Here is a 21,402-nt window from a genome sequence, read left to right on the forward strand (position 1 = left end):
ACTCGGCTTGGTATCTCAGTGGACTAGCACTATAAAAGTGGCATCACTTCGGACTAGTGAGTGACTGAGTGAGTGAGTTGGGTTTAACGCCGCTTTTAACATTATTCCAGTTATATCACGGCGTGTCAGCTTAATGTGGGAGGAAAGCCCGAAGTGATGCAGATCTAAGACGTTTACCACTTCGGTGAAACCAACGAGCACGGGTATGGTGCTGACAAACCTAGAAACATAATTGGGGCGAACCGGGATTCGAACCCCCAATCATAGGTTTCTGGCTTGCCCAAGGGACGCAACTCTGCACAGCGAATCGCGGCGGCTCAGACGACTGGGCCACCCGTGCCCCCTAGTTCGGACTAGTACAAGCAACCACACACACACACTTGCATGCACGTCGATATATAAGTGCACTAATCTTGGACGTGACGTTAAACGCATTTCACCTCTCCTCGCCCATGGAATTCCAATTTTGAATAGCTCTCCAGCAACCGATGCTGGTCGTAAAAGGCGACTAAAACTAATGGTCAGACTCGGTAACTTGGTTGACTGCGTGTCATCTTAAACAGACTGCGCGGATCGTTGTTCATAATATCAATCACTGAGTTGTCTGGTGCAGACTTGATTACTTACAGACTGGAATGCTTCGGCGTTAAATTACAAACGAACAAAATGAAACAGTTGGTCCAGTCGCTCGTGTTTCATGTAACAAACAAATGAGCCACGTGTAATCATCCATCAGTCGCTGCAAATGGCAGTGTGCTTTATCAATGTGGTAAATGTGATAAAAATTGAATAGGAATTAAACCGGCGTTAAACCCGACCGACTCACTCACTCACTCATACATGCACATACACAACACACGGACGATACAATAAAAACACACTTTAGTCATGTTCATTTTCTTTATTTAAAGAACAACTGATTCAGAAACATATCACATAAATTACAAACACATGTTCTTGATATGAAGATCCTTTTTACAGCGAGAATAGTGGTACAGAAACTCGCTTTACACGTGTATATGGAAGACATTTACAAACTTGATGAAATATTTACAAGTGATATATGACTATACATCATAAAGATTTGTATTTTCCTGTCGCTGTGTCTGTTTTCTGGTTGATTTGGAATGGAATCACAGCATGCCTATGTTGTGGTCACTTTGTGCATCCATCACGTGTTCACAGTTAACTAGTTAGTGAGTTTAGTTTGTCACCGCTTTTAGCAATACTCTAGCAAAATCACGGCATTTCCTTGACCCATTGTACCTATAAGGGCAATGGAACCCGGGTCGTCAGTGTGACGAACGAACGCTTAGACCACTATACTATGCCACCGCCCTCACAGTTAACTAATCGTTAATATTCGTGTTCTCATAAATCAATAGCCGGATAATTTACAGATACAATAAGGATAATAATAATAATAATCAAGTAGCTGGTCATTTCGAGAATCATAAATATTTCAATAATCAACAAATAGTCATTGACGACAATAATAAACTAAGATATCAGTTCTCGCGTTGTCTCGTGAGCTGATTAAATGTTCATGCAGTTCTGACTTCTTATATTACTCATAAAAAATTAACACAAATACTCATAAAATCTTCCCCGAAATAATCTGTGGTCAAATTCTGCACATAACAGCCATTATAGATGAAAGACATGTTCCCAACTGATGCCGTCTCCGACTCATTTCAATAACGACCGGAAGTGTAACATATCGGTGTGTGGAGCTTTCAAGTCACAATGTGAAGGTTATCAGGGGTGACAACCATCAACCACAGTTGAGTCTGGGCTTTTTAGTTTATCAGGCGACATATATGGATGGTATCGGTTGTACATGCCTAGGTGGTGATGAGGGCTTGGTGAGTGTTCCGAGGGGGCGACAGATGCACTGGGCTGGGTCATCTCCCTCATAGGCGGGTACCCGTTCACACCTGAAAGACCCGGATGAAACGCTACAGACGGAAAAGGTGCGCTCGAATTTGCAAGTCCAAGAAAGCCTCCATAGAATGTGTAAAACGGCCGACTGGCTGTGTAGTAGGACGAGTTCATCATTGTGGAGCAGATCGGACGCCATATTGACCAGGTAGGGGACGGGAACACACCGTTCTTATCCATAGACGACGGGTCATCTGAATAAACAAGATTCCGTTATTGGTATATAAACATACAGCCAGCATGGTTACTTTCACAAAAATTATTTTTATTTCACATTGATCAAGAATTACAACTTTCTAATGTGTATCGTACACTGCTGGGCAAAAGAAAATATACACCCATGCTTGATGGTGGCTAAAAATGTTCGCGAATGAGGGTCTATGATATTAGTGAAGTTTAACAACGCTTTGAACAATATTTCAGTTGTATCACAGCGTATGAACTTAAGACTTGGTAAATTTAATTTCCTGTTGACCCACCCGCTCATAAATATTATTTTTAAGCACTGTAAAGAAATATCGTTCAATTTCGTTCTAGCGCCAGTTTACGAAGTGTGTCTGTCAAATGGTAATTAGAAAGACTTTTTAATTTTCATAGAACATTCTAAAGAATGAAAATTAAAGAAAAAAATCCTCTCTCCTTTCCAAATAAGTTTTGATGAAAGTCGTGAGGAGCAAGACACTTAAGACATGAAACTTGTAATGGATAACAACTTCTGTATTCTTTGTAACGACGTTTACAACTTCCTTATTCTTAGAAATGATGTTTCAGGCTAGTTTTTGCCCCCGCTAAAGAATAGCAGAAGTCTTGATGTTCTTCCAACTTCTAATGCCTATCAAAGACTAAACATGAATAGTTTTTAACTCGTCACTATGTGAGGCAAGTTCGAAGTCGGACGTACATGTTTATCAACACGGAGCAAACTAAGTATCACAATCGAAGCAAATAATGTCTTAGATTTCTCAATCCTTTCATTGGATAATATTTTTTCCTGTGTAATTCTGACAATTGAAAACACTGTTAAGATGCTCCAAAGAAGGAAACCACAGTCTGTATCATATTTACGGAATGGCTGTTTCGATAAATGTGTTTGATCGTTATCGCCTTGATACGTAAATATGATCTAGACACCATTAAACTTCAAAGACTATCCAGACCACTGACTGCTTCGGTATTGCGTGACGCTTGGAATGAAGAAGTTGAGCTAACACCTGACTACACCTGGCCGGGTAGGCTACACAACCAGTTGGATCCCCAGCTCAACTGGGCTACATAAAATGCCATTGTCTCGCGCAGGATAGAACAATGGTGTCTTTATTAGGTGGTGTCTTTAATAGGCGTTGAATTCCAATACAGTGAATTAGAGTGGGATCGGTCGCTTAGCTGGGCAGGGGACACTGTGAGAGAACATTCTGTTCGTCAATGGTCATGCAAGGTAGGTATGTGGACGATTCGGAAAACAAAGACAAATCATAGGCTGGTATATAAAAACAAAATTGATACACCGCTTCTCTTAGTGACACATAAATGCTTGGATAAAGTGTATTAGTTCAGCTGCGTTTGTCACAAGTCATTTGTAACCCTTTGTTAAACTGTGATGAGGGACTTGTGGAGAAACTCAATAGTAGACTATGAATTAGTGATAATGGAGCTGGCAAATGAGCCAATTGATGGCAGATATAGCCTTGTCATCGAGCTGTGCTATCGGAGAGTATATCGCGTGTAGCACACAGGCTATTCCCTTAGTCTTAACGCGTCTTTTGTAAAATAACCTGGGTATTTCTTAGACAAGCATTCAAATATCTTGCTCCTCGTTTACGATTACAACCGAGGGCGTCGCTATCACGCAAGAAATACATTTAATATAACCGCCAGTGTGTTGCTTTTGACCAAGATGACAAACGGATGAGACCTACTTAACGACAACCAGTCCCCTTTACGACAAGGGTCAATCCACGTGACCTCTCGCGAGACCACCAGGAGGACATACGTACAGGTGTTGCTTTATCTCCCCCTGCCATCAAAACTACTGACAGAACTGATTCTAATAGTTCGTAAGGTATGGGTCAAGGATCGTTTCTTTGCCCCCTCTCATTTTGTATTTCATTTCTTATCAGGCTATGTTAGAATTCATGTGGCCGTGTGCGCACTCGCACACCACGCCGTTTAAAAGGCTCACAGAAACAATTTGGTGATCATCACAAAGCCAAAGTTGATAGCGAAGCTTAGAACAATACCACGAATGTTTGATCACATATTATCATTCAACGAAAGGTTACACGCGGTAATAATGTCATTAGAAATATGCAATGGTGTAAATTTAGACCTTACTCAAAAGAACAATAGCTGTTTCATAAGGTTTGGGGAGGCAAATGATCAGCGAGGATCGTTTACTTGAAGCTATTAGAAGAATACCTCAATGTGAAATATCAACCGTATACAAAGCCTAGCCCCGAACTATCAAGAAAATCGTGTTTATAAGGGTCAGGGGAGGCTATTAAGACTTGGTGGTAGGTGGGGAACTGGTAACCTCTGCTTATTCGGACAACTACCATGAGTGACAAAATACACGCAATATATGAATTAACGACACGGGAGTGTTGGCCTAGGAGCCAAGCCTTCACAGGGTATTTGACAGCTCATTGTCAGTATCATCAACGCTATACCAAGATGGTATTGTTCAAATGAGCATTTCCAACGATAATGCTTGAGTGTTATACTTGGCAATTATGTTCATATTAGCCTTAACACAGTGTGTGAACTGTACGTATAGTGCAGGGCAAACTGCCCGCCATCGTTCTTATATCGGACAATAGTACGCGAAGATCCTATAAAATCACTACGTCATTTACCTTCCATCTATGTAAGGCGTTGATATATGATGTCGTGTGTTCTTCCTTCATTGTTGAACATATGAATTATATGAATCACCCACATTAATAGGATTTAAAAATATGATATATATGTGTTTAATATACAGATACTAATCTCATTAAGCTTTCATCTGTCTGCGATAACTTATGGTGTTATATAACAACAGGGATTTATACATGTATTTTGTATGTATATGATTTAATTGATTTATATTTTGCTATCCCTTTTCCCCCTGATATTCGACAAGGTAATAATCTGCTGCGTATATGCCAAATCTATATACACTTCAACAATTAGAGTGTCGTGTAAATATCGCGTTTAAAGAATATCGAAATGTCGAGCTCGACATCTCCACAGAGAGTATCATCGCCATTATAATGAAGAGGATTTTATTGTTTAACACTGTCTCGCTACCAACATCTCCATGGTAAGTGAATGTACCAAGATAGTATCCAATCTTTAGCAATGTATCTAAAACATGTATTTAAACTGAGAATATGTATTATGCTATGTTCAAAATCACGTTGATTTTCATGTATCTGTTAAAACTGAACTGTACTATAGGCCATATGGCCTTGCATACCAATAAACTGTCCGCCTGTCTGAATGTACCAACACATCTATAGCACTCCAAAATTAACTTACCAAAATTATTTCTTAAATTAACATTATGTTGACATAATATTATATAGACGTGGAAAAGAGTTAAACACCGTTTACTTTACATAATAAACAAAAACGGTAAGGGATCATGAATATTTATGGGGATATTTTTTATGAAATTGTTTGTCTTCACTACAAAAAATATCCCCAAAATGTTCATAATCCCTAACTTTCTTGTTCAGTATATATCTGTATTAAATAATATTTTAAAAATGATTTTGTAACGAAAGCTATTTTTTCTGTTCACGATGTGACATATTATATTGTAGTACAGAAACGATATATCGATTATCGAATAACACGTGTTGTAACTGTGGCAACCGTTATTTGAGCACCATTTTAATTGTTTCCTCTGTTTATTCAGATCATATGATGTGAAACAGTACGGGTGTCCACCTAGCATGCCATACCGTGTTTCTCATCATATCGTACACATTGATATAATGAGATCAATGTCAATGTAAATGTAGCCAAATACACCATGGCAGTTTGGCTATGTGACAACGAATAATGAGTGGTCCTAAGCGTTGTTCCAGGTATACATATGCAATAACGTTATAACTGCAAACATATTATGATGGACTCAACCAGACTAACACATAGTCTATGAAATCTTTTATTACAAAATACATTTCTCCTCTAAAATTAATACAAATAATTTTCCCGATGTTGTGGAATACAGCTGGGTAGACTTGCTTTTATATAAATCCAGATTGGTTTTGTTTTCATAAAATACATATATTCCAAAGCCATGGTAAAGCTGGCTAGACTTGCTTTTATATAAATGGTTTTAAGTCTCTGAAAGGCATTTAGAAGTGATACACACAAGGAAGAGAATTTATGGATGTCAACGTCTTTATAATAAAGAAGTTGGCGTCCATAAATTCTCTTCCTTAGTTTTGTTTTCATAAAATACATATATTCCAAAGCCATGGTAAAGTTGGCTAGACTTGCTTTTATATAAATGGTTTTAAGTCTTTGAAAGGCATTTAGAAGTGATACACACAAGGAAGAGAATTTATGGATGTCAACGTCTTTATAATAAAGAAGTTGGCGTCCATAAATTCTCTTCCTTAGTTTTGTTTTCATAAAATACATATATTCCAAAGCCATGGTAAAGTTGGCTAGACTTGCTTTTATATAAATGGTTTTAAGTCTTTGAAAGGCATTTAGAAGTGATACACACAAGGAAGAGAATTTATGGATGTCAACGTCTTTATAATAAAGAAGTTGGCGTCCATAAATTCTCTTCCTTAGTTTTGTTTTCATAAAATACATATATTCCAAAGCCATGGTAAAGTTGGCTAGACTTGCTTTTATATAAATGGTTTTAAGTCTTTGAAAGGCATTTAGAAGTGATACACACAAGGAAGAGAATTTATGGATGTCAACGTCTTTATAATAAAGAAGTTGGCGTCCATAAATTCTCTTCCTTAGTTTTGTTTTCATAAAATACATATATTCCAAAGCCATGGTACGTGATAATGACTTACCCTTGGCCAGGAGGTATTCTCGCTGTTTGAGCATCACCTCTTCGAGCTCGGCGTCGGTGTAGGAGCGGATGGGGGAGCGGGCGTAGGTGTGGTTGTGGAGGAGGCTTTCCATGCTCTCTCGGAATATTGGGCTGGAAGAACGAGCCCACATATACAAAATGTTGCTGACAAACTGCTTCTTTATAAATTAATAGAGGCGGTAGGTAGCCGTGTTCGATTCCGAATATTGGTATGCAGTGTGTAATTTCTGATGTCCTGATGGGACATTGCTAAAAACGGCTTTGCGCCCAACCCACTCACTTACACAAATTATACCCTGTTTACCGTTCAGACAATCCTATCTGTTAATACCACTACGACATCGGATAGTCCAATTATAATCACTCCCAGATCAAACAGTCCTCTATTATATTTTTTATCCTTTCCTGTATAGATTTTACATTTCGTTTAAAACAATCAACTTCCTTATGTCGTATCTGTAAACGACAGATGGTGAACGTGCTAACGTTCTGGGAAGGATCACAACAGGTTTTCCGCAACATACCTTATGTCGAAAGAATAATACTTTTTTTATTCATTTGGACATTTAAAGTTATCATAAAATATGGAAAGTTAGAAGGTAGTCACAAAATGGCTGAAGTAAAATTTAAACGTTAAATTTTAACCCACTCATCCACCAAAAAGGCAGATTTGCGTACTTTATTACACCCACTGAATGACGCGGTCTTAGGCTGCATTAGGGCGATGTCACCTATATCAAACATAGATTGCATTCCTAATTGTCAAAGTACAAACAAGATACAATTACTTCTATTTCAAGATGAATCTTTTATTCATCTTTTAGTATCGAGTCTGGTACACGTATGGTAAAAACACGTCTCTACACCGCTCAACAAGCAGACAGCTCGCGTGTTGTAATGAAGCTGTTACAAAGATATCTTCTCACTTCAATAGAAACGTATTCTCCCAAGACTTTTCTTCAATGTGATTCGGTAAATCTTTTGTCAAATTTGGTTTTATAAATCATACGTCAAAAGTTTAAGCCATATAAACATCAAGCAGTTCCGTTTACCCGAAGCAGTTTTCCCTCTCCAAACACCACGGACGTCCATTTCAAAGAATTTTTATATATTTTTTTACATATAAAATATTCCCGGTTGTCCACAGTGTGTATTTGTGAAGAGAAATAAATTACAAGCACGTCGCCAGTGAACATAATCTTGACAAGAAAATAACAATTTGGAAGAAGGATCGCAAATCCCCCACTTTCACATTCACTTTCAAACACGGTCTTCATCTTCCTATTTGCATTTCCAATGTGGCGCCCGCCCTTATTCCCTCTCATATCGCTCATCCTATATCTTGACGTTAGTTATAGAACGGCTGCATGCTGTAATTCCTAATAGTAAGTATATAGATAAAGACCAGATGACTCCTATTACCGTCATTTATCATGTCTTGTTTAAAAGCAGACAAGCTGTCTGTAGATTATCACCTCCCGTCAATGTCAAATCACATCCGACACAATTGCCAGGCAACGCTGGCTTCGTGTGTTTATCACAATTTCAGCATTTCGCCAATATTTTGCATAATAACATTTTACGACAAAAAATATAGGATCGGTTTTAACTAAACACCCCTCCTGTCAAAATGTGCAAATGTGTCTGGTATGTTATTTCACATGAATAGGAGTTATAGACAGAAACCGTGATGTCTCGAGACAGTAGTAATTGTTGGACAATGCTAGTAAATCAATTACTGTACATAGTATAGGTACGATGTTATTCCACGAGCGTAGAGCAGGAGACGAGAGAGAGGTATGTATTTACACTTGCATGCGTAAAATAATTATAATATGTCAAGGAGGATACTAAATGATAGCAAGCGTCTAGCCATGTTAGGGAGTATTTCATATAAATGTGAGGTTTGTGTAGTGTGCATAACCAGTTCAGTTTAATACCTTTCAAATTCCGTCAGCCGAGTCGAGTCACGGAATCCTTTGGCAAATGGGTTACTGTCGATCTTCAGTTTTGTTATCTAAAATGTTAAAAAAATATTAACGTAATATTTTACATGTTTATATACCGACACTGGTTAGTTATACATTCTACATTCATGTATGATTCATTCCAACTTGAAATAATAATTAGCCTTGAGAATCAGTTACAAACTAATGATCCGTAGTTTAATTAATGTGAGCGAAGACCACTCGCATTAATTTCACTCGCATTATTTTCAAGATATACGGTATACAGTGAAACCGTTATTCCGGAAACCCAGCCTTTCGGACGAATATTGCTGCGGACGTCTCTGTACGCACAAATAATCATTACTCTGTACACTTACTATTTGTTTATCCGGACAATTTCCCCGGAATGGTACTGTCTGGATTAAGGAGGTTTCGTTGTATTTTAATAAAGGTTCGTGCAAGTTATCAATTATTATCAATTATTAATATTTAAATATTACTGTAAGTAATGGGTAAACCAATAATTAAAAAATATTCAATTTTGAACTTTGACATAATCATTAATCGAAACGTTACAAGGCGATGTGTGGGACATAGACAACTCACCAGCTGGTTCTGGTAAGCCGTGACGGCGATGAAGACACACTCGGGGAACACGAACGTCCTGAACTCCTCGGCGTCGAGACTTGTCAAGGATGGCTGATTGGGCGTGGCATCCCGCTTCTTCACTATATGGATACGAGGCTGGTATTTGTGCATCGAGTTTAAGATGATCTGCAATTAAATTTCGAAATTGCTTAATTTTATTTATGCATTGACGAATCACTGCATATGTCCCGATGGTAATTGTTTATAATGTTTGAATTTTAAAATTAGACAAATGATAGATGTATAACAAACTAAACTATGAAAATAATTAATACATAATAATAGTCCCCATGTTAACAATATCTTTATTATACAGCATATGTATTATTTATAGAACATGAGGTGAGGACGAAACCACACATTGGCATTTAAGTTAATACCATCCACGTTTCTAAGGCTATCCACTTTTCATTTTAAGCTATCCACCATTCACTTAAGGCTATCCACTTTTCATTAAAGGCTATCCACTTTTCACTTATGGCTATTCGTTTTTCTCTTATGGCTTTCCACTTTTCATTTAAGGCTATGCACTTTTCACTTAAGGCTATCTTCTTTTTATTTAAGGCTATACACTTTTCACTTAAGGTTATCCATTTTTCATTTAAGGCTATCCACTTTTCACTTAAGGCTATCCATTTTTCGTTTAAGGTTATCCACTTTTCACTTAAGGCTATCCACTTTTCACTAAAGGCTATCCAAATGTCTTGGGGCAGAATATACAACCTAAAACCTTAACCGTAACATACCTTAAGCGAAAACAAATGTATGAGGATTTGAAATAAGCAAACTTTAAAAGAATGCAGCACTGTTTCACATGTATATTGTTTTAATCTCAGGGAAATTTGAACCAAACTCAATAAAATATTACATGTTTCTGTTGTCAATGCTACGTAAATCTGAAAAAGAATACATCATCGCTACATTGCCAAATGAAATAATTAAGAAATTCATTATTATTAGTTTGTTCATATAAAAAACTAAAAAATACAATAGTATGTTGAACATAAAATCACAAACAACAAATAGATTAGTTTAAAACACGCTTACACCTACATGTCCATTTTTGTCCAACATGTTATTGGTCAGTTTCAGCTTTTCAAACGAGACTGTCTGCTTCTGAAGCTGGTCTCCTGTAAAGGGGGAGTCGGGATGCACGTGAAATCTGGTGGGAAGAGGGGGGTCAGCTTTCCCCGCCACTAGCCACGATGACCGGTGATAGGCGTATCGGTAGCGCTTGTTGTCCACAGGGATGATGTCCATCAACACGATGTACTTGGTGTCGGGCTCCAGCCCCGTGAACGACACCCTCAACGTCGGAAACATACGTCTGGAACGGATAAAAGAACCATTTACAATAAGACAACCGTGAAATACTCATATCCTTCGCCTACAGCCATTTCCAGTCTAAGTCAGTTCAGTTCACCACTAGTCCTACCTATATGCCAAGTTTGGTTAAGATATATCTCATGGTTTTTAGGTTCTGCTCCTTAAAGGAAACGTGACGGACGGACGTGCGGACATCAACCATTCCTATATCCCCCTTCCCCCTTCCACTTCGTTATTCATATACACCCACTGAGGGCTGGGTACACACGGTGGAGGCATCATGCATAAAATAAAACAAAATAGTACTTTATAATTGCAATAATGATAATAAATATGATACACAGAATAATGACCACGTGACGCAATCCACGTTCAGTGGGTAACACTTGCTGTGCACTAGACGCGTTAATACAGAAACGCATTTTGGTAAATGGTTTAATATACTAGTATATGATAAGACTATTCAAATACTTAGTGAAGTTCTATTCGTTCCGACAAACATTTTTTTATCAAACACTCGTTGATTTTTTCAGAAAATGTAATATTCGTTGTATATAATAGTTGTGTCGGTACATATATACTTATACACACATTTTCGATTCTTTATCAATCATGAACACTTGCTCACTGATTATTCCAATAATAACGATGACACGGCATCCATTGATTGATTTCTCTGAATTGAGTTAGTATTGTCTGAGACCAAAACCCTGAAAGCTACAAATTATCTTTGAAATGTATTTATTCCAGAATTTTCATAAAATGCTTTCTATAATTGCATGGTATTTGTACATTCCATTTTTCATTTCTGGTTTATATCTAGTGTTAAATATACTGTAGTAGTTTCACTAATAATGTACCATCGATTCTCGAAACGCCTTCAAGGAGATAATACCACTGTGATTTTCCAGCATTTTTCACCTTTACCAAGTTCGTATTGTCAAATTATTCTCTGAATCATACTTAAATATCCTTTCCTTGTCATACAGATAAATCAGTTTGCAACAAAAAATCCTTGAAAACGTCAGAAAAATCTGAACAGCATATATCCGCAATCTTCTATCAATCAAAATGTTGCACTCAGCGTTTACTGCGAAAAGAAATCCTGAAATAATCACGCAGAGATGGAAAATCAAGTTCATATTACGATATCAAAAACCCAATAAATAATTCCGAGTATCTTGCCACAAGGCGAACCCGTAAACAGTGGAAGGGGTTAAGACAGAACTCCCCAAGCCCTCTCCTCCCTTCATAGATTTCGTTCCACCCTCTTCCCAGATAAACAATGTGTTTGATAGACTAAATCATCTAGCACGTTGACGCCGAGATCTACCGCCCCGCAGGGCAAAACTTCCCAGAATGGATGATACATATTTCTCAATGCACTTAGCAGATCTAAATCAAGTAATCAAAGATCAGCTCGCAGACAAAGTGTGGCTAAAAGTCCATAAGGCGATACATAACAGATATCACTACCCGCTGTGAAATGTGATGTTTTAGAGATACATTATATCATAGCTTTATTTACCGCCTGTCGCTGCATTGAGAAATGTATTTCAAAACCATCAAGCGAATTAAAACAATATACAACTCTCAGTAGATTTATCCTACCGAAACGACGTGCCCCGTGGATATAGGAGGAAACGCTCTTTGGATTATGGCCGCTTTTGGACGGTTGAGTAAAACCCGAACGCATAAAAAGTCGAAATGATCTCCTATATGTGTAAATCGATTATGTTCAAAATACGGCGAAATTTTTATTTAATAATTCTCAAATGTCTAAATATGTTTGTTATATAGTTTCTTCCTTTCGTTGCCTAATTTATATTTCATTGACAGATTGTGACTATGGGAAGGCAGGAAGGCAGGTCAATCTATGTCGACTAAGAAAATAGATTTTAAACGAAATTTATTATATTTTAAAATTTATTTTAACATATCATCCTCTTATGCAATATGTGCTTTATGAAGATGACAGTTACTTTGTCTAGACAACAACCAACCATTTGATGTTGATAAAAGAAAATATGAATTCCATATTTTTGAATAGTTATAAAACGGTTTATGCTTGTTTGTTTTTATTAAAAAATGTCTTTATTTATTTCTTATGTCTACATGTTATAACGTTACTAAGAGTGGTTAAGAAGTGGAAGTAATATTGAATATCGGTTGTTCCGACAAGTCGTGAAGTCTACGTCGAGAGAGGAGTATCTCCTTCTGAACTATACCACTCTATCTCGGTACGTGAAGTTAGGGAAGTTCATGCAGAAACACACTGGGAAGTTCGCCGACAACTGACGGCAAATGAGGTTTGAAATCGATCTATTCTGCCTGTAATCTGCACATCTTTCGGTCATTACATCTTTGGCGTTTGAAGCATCCTTGTTCGTTTCCGTGTTGACGGAACAAATTCCGCATTTTAGATTGATCCTCGTCAGCGATGTGGTGATAAGCGAGCCTTGGGCGGCAAGTTCTGATTTTAATTCAGTTGTAGTCAATTTATGGCAATGGAAAGGGCAGCAGCGCGCGTTACAGCCATGCCGGACCGGTGAAATCATAATGGTCTTTGTCATATCATAATAAAAGGATAACGAATGAGAGTGATAAAAGTACGATTACACACCAACATCAACAGCCTTCCAAAGGAGAACGGTCGGCGAAGTCGTCATGGAGACGTGGCCCCATCAGGGCAGCCGTGTTGGACGGTCCGGGAGGGACGATGGCACAAGTAGGCACAGCAATTTACACTTTGATATTGATTTTTACACTCGACAAAGACGCGACCCTCAAATTGATATAAGATTGCTGATAAAATTCTATATTCTCCGGATAATACATCCATTATCGGTTTGTTTGCCAGCGACTTCCAAATGCGACCCTATGACTATGCGGCCTATGAGGTACGATGCTATTTCGACGAAAACTGACAGAGAGATTTATACCATCAGCTTCCTGTGCCGGAAAACCCAATAATCGCAAACTATACTATCTCTTGTGCCTCAGTGAGAAAGTGGAAACTCCGTTAGTTAGATCTGCTTATTTCACGTTTTAATCAACTGTCGGTTTTTTGTTGTTTAGATTAACGTTTTAAAGATTCTATACAACAAAATCATATTTCTAAAAACTAAACATAAAATATGTCTCCAGAGTACTTTATTGTAAAAAGCACATTTATATAGAAAAAAATGCTCAAAGAATATTCGTCGCCACGTTGAAGGGGCTGGGAGAGGGGCTGGGAGGTGGGAGAGAGGGGATGGAGTAGGGGTGGGGGGTGGATATTAGCGGCGAGTCACCTGTAAACCTGTTTGAAATACCCACATAGGTAAATATGAAGCCCATTGTTCGTGTGCCCATCCGTGATATAGCTGGAATATTACCAAAAGCGGCATTTCTCTAAATATGAAAGATATAAACTGCATCGTAAATGAAAGTATACACTTGAAAAATTGATTTGACAAAAAAAAATCAAATGTTATCAAAACGTTTTTAGGCTGACAACAGTCGCTGAAACTCTTCAAACATGACAATGACACCCGTGTCAAATACATCACCATCGAACATCCATTTCTTGTTTAAAACCTTTTTAACCCACCATTAAACATGGGTTTATATTTTCTTTTACCCGCAGTTTATTGCAATTATTCCAAAGATGATATAATGTAATAGTCTGAAATTAGCTCTTTCCCTTTTTGTCTACGCAGCTGGTGAACAAGCCGATGGTAGATTTATTCCCTTTAAGCATGTTAACCGCACATGAATCAGCTTGGCGGAAACTCGTCCCCGTATTAAAGTACTGAGATGCGACATCGTAAGCCGTGATGTAACCTGTTCTGCTATAACGACTTCTACAACTATTCACGTGCGTGTCTCACAATAGCAGCACGCAGATCTGGTCACCCTGTATCAGTCCTCTTCTTGACATCAATGATGATGCTTTAATAGACACTCTCCTATTACAATCAAGTACCCGGTCACGTGATAACTACGACTCCCCGATTTGAAATTGACGAGACTTGACCCCTGTTTTATACAGTTCGCGGAATCACGTCGTTCAGAGTTCGCTAATGTTCACCATGAAGAAAATAAAGCCGTCGATCTACTTACTCGGCCAGGATCAATAGAAAATTACCAGAGGTTGTTTCGGTGCAGCAGCCTACCCGTATTGAAAACAAAATTGAGCAGGAAACATAAAAAGAAACGGTAGAACTATCGCGATTTTTACAGGAATCACTGATGTAATACTATACGTCTAATACCCGCAGATATGCGTCTTCCAATTATTTACTGTAATCATCTGAAAATTAAACTTTAATTGCGGAATCATTGGCTCGGCTCGCTCCCAACCACGCTGCTGGCTCGTCGCAAGTCGTCAACGAGAAGCGTAATAAACTAAGATTAATAGCCTCGACTCCGCGCAGCCCCATCCGTGGAAAGTAGGGTTAGGCAAGGGTGGCTTTTGAAACCCTGTCCGTTCACAAGGATCGTATACTGGCCTTGCGTGTAGGCTGGCTTTCAAGCCTGAAGATTTACGGTCTACCACTGTCTAATGACGCTCGTATTTTTTGCACCGCTTCGACGGGTAAAAATTAGTCGGAGGTCGAATTTCAAGGTGTAGATGTTGAAACATATCATTATTTGCCCAATCTAAGCCTTCAACCAACTTCAAAACTGAGCAATTTTCCGGCCGGTCTTCACAGGTGCAAGAACCACGGTTGGTGCTTAATTGTCAGCCAGGGTTAAATGCAAGTTTACCAGGTAGAAGAGGTGCGTATGCTTATTTCACCTTGTGCTCGAGTCTAATATCACTTAAATAACACGTATTTGATAATAACACACCGCGCAAAGCCAGCCAGTTTGCAAGCATCGAGTGCCGTCTTTGACTCTACCCGTTAATATAAGGGAAAAGATTTGACATAGGATCAGGGTTCGCACATTGGATAATCTCAGGTAAACCGGGCCCCAGCGCTAAGGTATGGTTCACATAAGCCCGGGGGTAGATCGAATTCCCCCTCACCTGTCCCTGGGCAGGCTGCTGTCTGTTCTGGGGGGTATAAGGTCTCTGATAAACGCCTTCCCCCGCCCCAGACCCCGAGAACGACATCATCCATCTAACATGGCGCTGACCCTTGGGACCCCACCCGCTAAATCTTTCCTCTTGGTGAATTTATACTGTATCTTTAAAATTAAATTAGAAATTGAAACTATGTATCAGCTCATTGAAAACACGCTACACTACTATTATCACCCTCTCGTCGTGGAATAATGTTATCTTGGATGTGTATATGGTTTGGCAGGTCGAAGATTAAAATTTGATAACATCGCCTGGATTATCAAATTACATATGCGAATATTCAGTGTGTTGAAGACAAAACGACCACAGCTATCGTCTTGGCTGAATCGGATGCGAGAGTGTACAACCGGGCTGCCTGTTAAAAGATCATGATTTGGTATGTAGATATTAACGTATGCATAAACAAACTAGTGGTCGTATATTTGAAAAAGAATCTAATAAATTCCTGACATATTCCCTCATTTTCTGGACTAATCATTCTTCGCTTGTGAAATCAAGAAGTTGTCATCGTACTTCTTAAATGTTGTCTGTTTATGTTTATATCTATCGTTAAAAAGCTGTCTAAATGATGTTAACCTTATCGGTACATTGAGCTCTTCATAAACAGATAACCTCAAACTGCCTGACAGCCAAACATCCTGTCTACACTCAGTCGATGCTGTCATTACATACACGGCATATCACTCTCACTAAACATGGGTCGTGATAGGAGATGAAAGCAGGGGTGGGGGAGAAGTGCTCGATGTGTAAACTGAAAAGGAATGGGTGATGGTTAGAGCGACGCTTTGGACATTGGATTTGTTCAGACAGGGACTGGGATGATGTTGATCGGATCACCCTGTGTGTGAGGTTATCCTTGATGGAGGTTGGGGGAGGGGGTGTGTGTGTGTGTGTGTGTGGGGGGGGGGGGGGGGGGGGGGGCATCGTGAGGCTGTAGGAGGGTGTGGTCCGACCTTGATGGAGGTTTGGGGAAAGGCACCGTGCGGTTGTTTTTGTTTTGTTTTGTTTTTTTTGGGGGGGAGGTTCGAACATGATGGTGGAATCACGTGCTGGTGTTAGGGGTGGAATCACGTGGTGGTGTTAGAGGGTGGAATCACGTTGTGGTGTTAGAGGGTGGAATCACATGGTGGTGCTTAGGGATGAAATCACGTGGTGGTGTTAGAGGGTAGAATCACGTGGTGGTGTTAGAGGGTGGAATCACATGGTGGTGTTAGAGGGTGGAATCACGGTGTTAGAGGGTAGAATAAAGTGGTGGTGTTAGAGGGTTGAATCACATGGTGGTGTTAGAGGGTAGAATCAAGTGGTGGTGTTAGAGGGTGGAATCACGTGGTGTTAGAGGGTAGAATCACGGTGTTAGAGGGTAGAATCAAGTGGTGGTGTTAGAGGGTGGAATCACGTGGTGTTAGAGGGTGGAATCACGGTGTTAGAGGGTAGAATCACGTGGTGGTGTTAGAGGGTGGAATCACGTGGTGGTGTTAGAGGGTGGAATCACGTGGTGTTAGAGGGTAGAATCAAGTGGTGGTGTTAGAGGGTGGAATCACGTGGTGTTAGAGGGTGGAATCACGTGGTGGTGTTAGAGGGGGCAATCAAGTGGTGGTGTTAGAGGGTAGAATCAAGTTGTGGTGTTAGAGGGTGGAATCACGTGGTGTTAGAGGGTAGAATCAAGTGGTGGTGTTAGAGGGTGGAATCAAGTGGTGGTGTTAGAGGGTAGAATCAAGTGGTGGGTTTAGAGGGGGCAATCAAGTGGTGGATTCGTAAATCATCGTCTTGTCTAGAAAGTTTCACATAAGCCAAAGATCTGTGTCTCCCGTGACAGGGGTTGCCCAGTCGTCTAAGGCGAAACAATTCGCTGTGCACAGTTACGTCCCTTGGGTTATTGTACGATCGTGTGTTCGAATCCAAGCATCACTTGGGCTTTCCTCTCACACCAAGCTGACACGTTGTGCTGCAGCTGAATACCGTTCAAAGCGCTACCTCAGACTGAGCCACAGAAAAGTGTTCAAAATACAACGATGCACACTACCGGAAAATGTAATCGCTCTAATAGAGGCGAAAAAACAATACACGTGGTTCCAGATATTTAATCTGTTCCCTTCTAACCGTTCCAGTTTCGATAAACAGTTTCAATTTTTAATCGTTCTACAGCATTCATTGCCATGAATATGAACATGCCTCTATATTCCCTACACTCGTTCACCGAGGAAAATGGAAACTATATTTACTCGACAAGGTGCTGTTTAGTGTCTACGACAATCAAATTAGTATAGCAACGAGGCGGTTAATGCATGTCGATGTCAGACAGAGGGGAGGGGGACTTGGGGTGGGGTTAGGCTGCACAGTCGACACTTTAATACGATGATCTGACATGGAACATTTCACTTGTGTATACAATCATAGGATATGTCGTTAGGGTTACCATGTGGTGAAAGTGTATAGCCTGGAAGATAAGATAGCGTCGGACCTCTCTCCCGCCATCAGGGGTACGGCAAGGTCCTAGCCTCGGCCCGTATCTCTCTCTCTCTCTCTCTCTCTCTCGCTCTCTCTCTCTCTCTCTCTCTCTCTCTCTCTCTCTCTCTCTCCCTCTCTCTCTCTCCCTCTCTTTCTCTCTCTCTCTCTCTCTCTCCAGGGGAACTTCACCAGTCTAAAGTTAATGTCTGTACTGGATATGTGTATTTCAACAGCATTACACAAAAAGGAATCTTTACTTAGAGTCACTGAGAGATTTCACGGCCGTCCGTTGAAGAAATCCTGTATGGGTCTTGATATTGTACTGAGTGACACCGTAGCAAGGGTCATCATCAACTCTGCGATTGATATATACTACTAAAAAGAAGTTAAAGAACACCCAATTCGTTCATATAACTATAGTTAATCTGCAATACTCAAAAGAAGTTAAAGAACAACAGATTCGTTCATATTACGATAGTTTATCTCTGATGCAATGGACCGCCTCCGTGGTCTAGTGGTAGAGCGTCCGCCCGGAGAGCGGTAGGTCCGGGGTTCGATCCCCAGCCGCGTCATACCAAAAGACGTTAAAAGATGGTACTTGTTGTTACCCTGTCTGGCGCTCGGCATTAAGGGGCTAAAACAAGGACTGGTCGGCTCGGAGTCAGTATACTGTGTCTGAGTGGGGTATTCATGTTAAACTGCGGCATGGTATCTCAGTGAGCTAGCACTATAAATCGGCATCAGTACGGACTAGTACAAGCGGCCACACAAACACACACACGTGCATGCACGTCGCTATATAAGTGCAATAATCTTGGACGCGACGTTAAACCCCATTTCACCTCACCTCTGATGCCATGATAGATCAATTATAGTAATATGACAGAATCGCGTGTTCTTTAACTTCTTTTGAGTAGTATGCATAATATAATTTGAGTTTAAGTCAATGTGGGTTTTGAATTATTTTTTATAAAAATGGACTAAGTTTAGTTCCTCTTTTAGTGAAAGATAATTAATGTTAAAATAAATTGTCGCAGATGAACCAGGTAATGTGTCAGATTTAAATAGAGAGAAAGGCATTCATGTCACACAGTTATGTGAGTGTGTATATAGCAGGGCACAAAGTGTTTTTGCCGATTAATATAGACCATATATTGCAAACGACTCTTAACCAACTCCATTGTCGCACTGTCTCAATCTATGTAGAACAGGAACGTAAGCTTGAACCTACAGACATACGTTATGTTAGATTGTCCCTCCAGCAGATTAAGTATATCTGGGATGGCCCCCAGTCTCTACTCAACCCTCATCCCAGTTTTAACCTTTCCTCCTAAGATGCCCTAGTCTATACCACGACTCTTCCCACAACTCTCTGAATTCTGATACCTTTTAATTAAATGGCGTCAAACAATTACTCCTTGCTATCCTCCTCAGATTAAAGACGTCTTGCTGTAATGGTGGGCTAAATGGACCCGGTGGTGGCCTTTCCCTGCCTCTTCTCCCCTAGGGAACCTCTAGCCCACATCCCAAACACATTGCCCAGAGGGTGAGTTATGGCTTCATGACCCCTTCTGAAGTCCAAACCATGGCGCCATCTTGAGGCATTATGGCCGAGGATCTACCCCTTCTTCTTCGTTAACGACCCAAGATTTGGTTGTTAATTAATGACAGGGCAGGTCATCTTCGAGGCCTGTTTGGTTTACACATGCTAATTCCTTGCCACGCATGCTCAAACGCGCGTGCTTCCACTTAGGTGACAAAATGGCGACTAGTTGTCGTCTGCTCTCCTGGATGACGCCTCTTTACGACTTCACGGGAATTTAACGAAGGCTGTTAACTACTCTCGGACGTGGGTTTGAAAGAAATACAGATAGTGATAACCTACGACTGATTGTCTATGGGAAAACATAGATTCGTCACCTAATGAAGCGAGTCTTCAGGAAAACATGATAATGTCCCTGTTGTCTCCTCGTGGGCTGGAGATAATGTTGTGTGACTCTTCACATTAAGATTGTCCTGGCTCCTTTTACCCCGCATCCTTTTTGATAAACAGGGTAATTGTCATCCAAGCCGGGATAGCCTACCCTACTATCATGAACTTGCACAAAGGCTAACATGCGGACATTCGTTAAAGTTTCTTTTTATTTCAGGATGCAAATAATTGCCTTTCAAACAAGATATAAAACTTAACTGACCCTTTGAAGATTTAATATGACTATTCCTGTTTCAATAATGTTCCGATCAAACAACAGAGTGAAAGGATCCGGCAAAAGAACAAATTAAAACGTGTGGATTACATAGCATCGTTGCAAAATAGCTAGTCCTGCGCCATGACTGTGGAATATATATATATACTGTATGAAAACAAAACCAGATCTAGATTATAAAAAAGACCAAGTGGATTCAGCTCTATTCCATCAGCATCGGGAAACAAATTAGAGGAGAAAACGTATTGTGTAACAAAAGAGTTAATAGACTATGTTAGTTAATTAATATATTTGTTAATAAATACAAATATGTTAGTGGTCTGAAGCGGTCAAGCACGATGTTCGACAGAACTTGGTGACAATTGTTGAGTGAGTTCACATTAATAACTTTACTTTCTAATATTTAAGTAGTTGTTTAACAAATACATACACTTTAGTAACTTTCATCCCGATTATTTCCTACACAGTGACACCTCGTTAATCCGGACAATGAAATCCGTTAATCCAGACAATGAAACCCGTTAATCTCTTCAGCGTCGTGAAACCATCCCCCATTGCAAATTTCCTATTTAACGAATTACGGGTACTGAATAATGTGCTTTGTACATATTTAGACAATCCAAACAGAAAGTGGAGTTTCGGAATTAACAGAATCCGGAATAGCGGGGTTTCATGGTATTTTACACGTAATTCTCAGATGATTTTAACCTAGTAACTATTTGAGGGCGGAAATAAAATGCAGTGAAGAATTTAACAAAGAGT

At 39.6% G+C, this 21,402-nt stretch overlaps 1 protein-coding gene across 2 annotated transcripts in view; it reads right to left on the minus strand.

The window, feature by feature from the left end:
• Positions 1-886: 886 nt before the first annotated feature.
• The window catches only part of LOC124140905 (T-box transcription factor TBX20-like), a 30,387-nt gene continuing 9,871 nt past the window's right edge, over positions 887-21,402 (minus strand). The window contains exons 3-7 of one of the 2 annotated variants that reach the window (XM_046508769.2): positions 10,636-10,915; positions 9,547-9,714; positions 8,932-9,008; positions 6,972-7,102; positions 887-2,135 (exon numbers count right to left, since the gene is read on the minus strand). In XM_046508769.2, the coding sequence (XP_046364725.2) occupies positions 1,759-2,135; positions 6,972-7,102; positions 8,932-9,008; positions 9,547-9,714; positions 10,636-10,915 (1,033 nt within the window). In that variant the 3' untranslated portion in view covers positions 887-1,758. The remainder of the gene's footprint in view (positions 2,136-6,971; positions 7,103-8,931; positions 9,009-9,546; positions 9,715-10,635; positions 10,916-21,402) is intronic. The other variant, XM_046508837.2, reaches the window with a different exon arrangement.

This window comes from Haliotis rufescens, unplaced genomic scaffold, assembly GCF_023055435.1.
Source record: "Haliotis rufescens isolate VD_foot unplaced genomic scaffold, xgHalRufe1.0.p SCAF_17, whole genome shotgun sequence".
NCBI classification, from domain to species: Eukaryota; Metazoa; Mollusca; class Gastropoda; order Lepetellida; family Haliotidae; genus Haliotis; species Haliotis rufescens.